The sequence below is a fragment of the Ipomoea triloba genome, chromosome 15 (assembly GCF_003576645.1).
Source record: "Ipomoea triloba cultivar NCNSP0323 chromosome 15, ASM357664v1".
NCBI classification, from domain to species: domain Eukaryota; kingdom Viridiplantae; phylum Streptophyta; class Magnoliopsida; order Solanales; family Convolvulaceae; genus Ipomoea; species Ipomoea triloba.
This window is the reverse complement of record NC_044930.1, coordinates 2339326-2345602: the sequence shown is the minus strand read 5'-3', so window position 1 is coordinate 2345602 and position 6277 is coordinate 2339326. Positions and strand designations below refer to the sequence as shown.

Here is a 6277-nt window from a genome sequence, read left to right as displayed (position 1 = left end):
TTTTTTTTTTTTTTTTTTTTTTTTTTTTTTTTTTTTTTTTTTTTTGTTTAGTGTAAAATGGAAGCAAGTTACCTGGACAAAGTTACAAGTTGTGTCAACTCCTGCAATGTGATTGAGTTCCTATGTAGAAAACAAAAATTGGAAATCCATGAATATTCTCTTTTTCTCAAATCCACCAAGGAATTACATCCTAAAACTTTTTTTTTTTTAAACTTTCATGAGAGGAATTGCCCACTCTAGTGTATGCGTCTCTAGCACACAAAGTATTTGCCAAGAACGAACATACATCCATATATAAAGGAGAAACTAAAAAGATAACACTTAGTCACTTACTTTCCCTCTTGTTATTTGATATTCGTTGTTATTCACCCGTGACAAATGCACCACTGCAATAGGTTAACACTGGTATATCAAGAAAAATAGGTAGCTAAATCTAGCAATTTCTCATAGAGGACTAGTACATAGTACATCCACTTTTTAGCAACGTATCTTATTAAGAAGTACGCATATTCACTAATTAAAAGAAAGTAAACTAGCTTTTCCAGATCAAAGAGTCAATAGCTACCTAAATCTAGCAATTTCTCGTAGAGGACCACCGATTCCACATCCAACATCTAACACCTGTCAATGAAGAACAGAATCTTTCATCCATATCTGATTTTGGCAGAGGAAAGTCTAGTAATGGAAACATGAACGTAATTTTTCTCTAATCCAAAGTTGTGAAAGAAACAAATGAAGTAGACCTTCTGTTCTGGTCTCAAACCTAACTGCAATGCAATAAAATGTTCGTGTCTTTTGATGCTCTCCCGAAGTGATTCTCCTTTCCATCTGCCAGTTCAGAAAGTAGTCAAAGCCAATTGTCCAGCTGAGATGGTATAATCAGATTACGAGCTCAGAACACAGACCTAAAGAGCATTTCTTCAGTCTTACCTGGGTGCAAAATGGAAGGATTCACCCCAGCCGTATTCATAGAAGCTTGTTGCAAGGTCATAATATTTATTAACCTGATACAACAAAGTGTATTTGAAGATCAACCATTTGGAACTTCAGATTTGCAGTCTTAGTCTGTTAGGTCACAGTGACACAAAGCAAGGCTATTCTAGGAGTATGGCAGCCCGGTAATCCCAACAAGTAACATTTAAATTCAGGGAAGTCATTTTCTTTTCCATGAATATAAAAGCACACATTGATTCCAAAGAAACCATGTTTTGTCAGACTATGATAGACCAGCGTGTACTGACCATATCCGTGTAGTTGGCTTTTCTCTGTTCCTCAGCTCCTTCATCTTGGGCATGATACTTTTCATACCTAATGTAAATGGTTCCCCAATAATAAAACCCGTTTCAGCTCTTATACCCAATACTTCACAAGAATTGCATCACAGATTCATATTCAACACGAGTGTCTCGAATTCGATAATGTGTTCAGTCTCAACTACAAGCCTAAGCTAATAGCGAAACTGTACATTTATTATTTTTATATATTATACTCGGCATCTAGATCCCAGTGTGCTTGCAGTGTAAAACTCATGCCTAATAAAAACTCATACAATGAGCAATAGCAACACCTAACAAGGGACAACTCCAGCCAAGTTGGTAGGCTCTTAAGGTTACAAATTTGACTCCTGGTTTACCTTTTTGTGATCCTTTGCCGGCTAGGATCACTGGATAGGGTTTACCCTCGGATAGTGAGAGCGGGTTTCCCTTATCACTCAAAAAATCTAACAAGGAATACAGGAATGTATGACAAAATGAAAACAACACTTTTTTTGTTTCTTCAACCATTTTAAAGCAATGTAAAGCAGTAAAGACATGAACTTTAAAGGTCAGCAATCTAGGTGAATTAACAATCAAGAATGTATAGCTATGGTGTCTAAGATGGAGATAAACTAGTAGGCAAAATTATATTTACCTTTCAACAGCTGAAAGTACTTCCTTTTTTTCAATCTTCCCACCAACACCAGAAACCAGATCCAGTGCTCCAGATTTTGACATCTACACTTCACAGGCAATACTTGAATAAATAAATAAATAAATAAACAAAAAGAACAGATCGCAAATGAGGAAGATGGAGGAAGGTGCAACAGAATTCAAGAAACACTAAGCTGAAAGAACTCACCTTGGGGAGAAAGGCAACCACAAGCCACAGCTAGTCAACCGCAAGTGGCAGAAGAGGAGAAGCACCCCTGGCCTGCACAGAGATTAGATAATGCAATAGAATATAGCTTTCTTTTAAAAAATTTATAATAAGCTTGCAAACCACTACAACTTTTTTTTTTCTACCAAAAAAAAAAAAAAAACCATTCTTTTCCATTGTCTCAATTTTTTCATTATCTATTCTTTTTTCATTAGTAGGGACAGTTTGGTAGGTAAAGAAAGATTTGGGACAGTTTACACGGGACAACCAGTCAAATTAGTTTGATAACGAATTTTGAATTTAACTTTTTGTGAGAATGGTTAGTCTTAGTGATTCTTGATTTTATTTGTGCATTAAAATTCATTTTCGTCTTACATGAATAGAAAAAAAAATGAAAATAATATCAAACATGATTTAAAGAAACCATAAAAATATTTTTAATTTATTATTCCAAACTTTTTTACTTCTTTTCACACTTTTCATTCTCCAATTTTGTAAATAAATTTAAAAATAATAGGGGAAAAATCATTCTTTTTTTAAACTTGTGTAATATTTGAACTCAAACATGAACTCCATAGACTGAGAACATTGCCCTGTTACATCAGGTAATGCAGCAAGTAAGTAACATGAGGAGAGATGAAAGTTGGGAATCTTTGGGTCTATAGATTCTCTGTGTTTTTCTCCATTTTCTGGGCAACCCAATCCTCATTTACGGACAGGGAACACTCTAACATCATCGATGACAGGCCCACAAACGTGGGCAAAATCGTTAATATTCGTGTGATAGAACGGGCTATAGAAAGTGATCCTCGTCCGGGTCGAGGTTGCTCGGAAGTTAAAACTGACAGTTTTGAACCACCCCTTTCCCGTGGAGACAAAGGCGGCTCTAACGGTTTCTCGGGCGGCGAAAGCTTGCACGGCCATGGATCCATGGCAGCCGTTGCTGGCGTCGCCGATGGTGAAGGTGAGGGTGTAGCGCCAGTTGGGGCGTGTTCTGATGATCTGGGCAATGGCGGTTTCTCTGCCTCCGATCAGTTCCACGGCGGCGCGGCCTCTGGGGACTAGGAAATGCTTGGAGTCTATGTATTTCACGGGCTTGAGGGACTCCACGATCCAGGCGGGGATGGAGGAGTATGGGTCTTTTCCCTTGGGGAGAACGAGGACTCCGGTGGAGAAGTTGGTGAAGAGATGAGGTCCGCTCTCGAATCCTCCATTTTTCACCAAGTTCCCTGCATATCCTCAAAGAATGGACTTTGTTAGGCTAACTTGAGTATAAGGGCAACCTCAAGTAGTATTTTTTTTTTTTTTAAGGTGCTAATTAGGAGAGGGAATGAGAGGGTAAAGAAATTAGAGGGAAAAAAGTATTTTTTTTTTAACGTGCCCGATTAAACATTGTATGTGCCCTGAGCAAAAGGCTGTAGCCTTCTATCTTCTCTCTCATGTAGAACTCACAAAAAATTTGAGTTTTGCAGGAGTAACTCATCATTCTCTTTCCTCCACATGAACTTAAAAGTTACAAAAACCTCCCAAAATCATTAATGGGAATGCCCTAAGATTGCACTCAAATACTCAATCACCATAGCCCTTACCCATGATGTCTCTAGTGGAATAGGTAAATTACTAAATTTACCTAATCCTCTATATATTTTTCAAAGAATGGTGATGTTTATGAAATTATTTTCATATTTGGTCTCCAACTATTAATTTTTTTCATATTTAGCTTCATGGTTTTAAAATTATTGTCACATTTAGTCACGCAGGCCTAATTTTTCAATCACTTATAATTTATCTTAAACGATACAGTTTATATTTTTATTAATTTTTCTTAACTTCTCATAGAGATGATCGAAAATGACCATTTCTTTGCCCTTCAAGAAAGTCACTCGCCTGAAAATTGGTCACAATTGACTTATCTTAAATAGAAAATCTGTCATTTCTAATACCTTTTAACAAAATTTAAGAACAATTTTTAAATAATGAAAATGCATGACAATTTTATCCTTTAAAATAAGTCACAGATGATTAAAAATTGTATCAGATAAATCAAATGCAACAATAATTTAAAATCTATGGGATCAACTGTGAAAGAAAAAATAATAATAATCAAAAACCAAATATAAAAATGATTCTATAGTCATATTAATTGAGTTACCCACCTTTGGTGTATTTGAGGGGAGGTATTTCCTTGATGGCAACAGCATCAATGAGGGGTCCACAAGCAGGGTCCTCCTGCACACCAGGGTTATGAAACGTGAGCTTAACAACCCCAGAAGGTGCCCTAAACGCCCACGCATAAGTGTCACCGCCATCAGCGCTATAAAGCGTCTGAATCGGAAGCTCACTTTTCTGGCCGGGAATTGAAACGGCGAGCACTTCATCTTGCGCACAGGTCCTCGTTGCGCCAAAGGTGACTGAGTATATCGCCCTCGGCTTTACCTTCAAGTACTGGGAAATGGAGGCCTCATTGCCGAGCCGCACGGCGTGGGCCCCGCGAGGGATGGCGAAGTAGAACCCGCCTGGTTGGGGCCCACCGCTCACGTACTCTACTATGCCGCTGATTTCCCACTTGGGTAGTGATCTCTTCCCTATGATCACTGTCTTGTTCAGGTTTGATCTCTTGGGGCCTTCCTCAAAGTTCCCATTTGGCACTAGCCCTGCCAAAAATGGAATAAGATTGGTTTTTCGAGTCTCAAAGTGGTCAGAAAAGTCATTTTTTAGTGGTTGGAAATATAAAATTTTCTAAGAGTATCATATGACACCAATATTAATGGTTATTCATGAAAAGTAATGTAGGTATGTAACACATTGAACCACATGATGTTCCAAACACACAACTAGAAAACACTTCATTTGAAGCAACTCTAGCCGAGTTGGTCAAGAAAAGCCGCATAAACAGCTCAGTTGGTTACATGAGTGAAATTTTGGAAGAAAAATTAGAGACCGAGTCTCACCAGCAGGAGTATGAGAGCAACCTTTCAAAGTGAGAGGCTCCTTGTGTGCAGTAAACAAAGATCCCGACCTCTCAAAGTGAGGGCTCCCAAGGCTCTTTATGTGCAGTAAACAAAGGTCTCAGCCTTTCAAAGTGAGGGGCTCGTCTAGCCTATGTGTTCAGATGAATTACCATGATTTACATCCTCCGAGATGTCTGTCGGGGCGTGGGGGGCCTGGGTTGGGAATTCAACCATTTAGGAAGAAAGAAAATAATTACCATGATTTACATTCTCCCATATGTCTATCGGAGCGTGGAGGACTCTTGGGTTGGAGATTCAACCATTTGGGAAGAAAGAAAAGCAATGGAAACTCAATGGTATCATATGACAATGTCATTGATGGTTATTCAAGAAAAGCAACGTTTGTTCCAATACTTCTACCCACTAGCCCAACTAATATAAATACGAAGGAATAAATATGTTAAACAAGAGAATGAACTAAAATTTACATACATGCAGTAAATTTGGTGGATTTTATTCATGCATGTATGTCTAAAATGTCCCTAGCTATGATGTAAAGAGCAATGCGTGCAACATAGACAATAATAAAAGATTACCATCAAGAGGTGGAGGAGCAGCAGCAGCAAAAACAAAACTCAAGCATAAAGAGAAGATGAGTAGAAAAGAAAGAGACAGAAAAGAAGCCATTATTTCTGATGAGGAGTTCAAGGATGAGAGACATTTATGGACAGGGTTTTTAGCATATTTAAAGACTATAGTTTGAACTTAGAAAAGCCATATGCATAGTGCCACGAAATTAGCCGCAAGATATGTTCAGGTTGTCTCATTTATTATTTTTCTTATTCCAATTAAAAATTAGAACATTTTGACCTGGAAATGTATAGGTAGGGCAGTTGATATATATTTTTTTTAGTTCTACTAACTCGGTTACTACAGGGCAGTTGATATATAAGTGAATGATTAATTCAATTATATCATAAAATCGAGTTTAATTCTTTCCAACGTCTTTTCGGGGTCCTCTTAGTGTGGTTGGTGATATTTAGAAGAAGAGCAAACCGTCCGGGTGCTAAAACAACAGTCTTCTTTTTAGGCTCAAACCCATGATTGACCTCCCATTTATGAGAGTCACTTCATGCCACTTGACCACAAGGTCTTTGGCATTTTAACTCCTTAATTGTTACAATGTGCTT

The 6277-nt window shown here is 37.8% G+C and overlaps 1 protein-coding gene and 1 pseudogene across 1 annotated transcript; both read right to left on the bottom strand.

Moving 5' to 3' along the window:
- LOC116006189 overlaps positions 1–2191 on the bottom strand; it is a 4556-nt pseudogene extending 2365 nt beyond the window's left edge.
- Positions 2192–2660: 469 nt separating this feature from the next.
- Positions 2661–5774, bottom strand: LOC116006788. Its single transcript, XM_031247277.1, has 3 exons — positions 5684–5774; positions 4293–4790; positions 2661–3365 (listed from the first exon to the last, which is right to left on the bottom strand). The coding sequence occupies exons 1-3, from the start codon at positions 5772–5774 to the stop codon at positions 2842–2844; spliced, it is 1113 nt and encodes a 370-aa protein (XP_031103137.1). The 3' UTR covers positions 2661–2841.
- Positions 5775–6277: the final 503 nt, after the last annotated feature.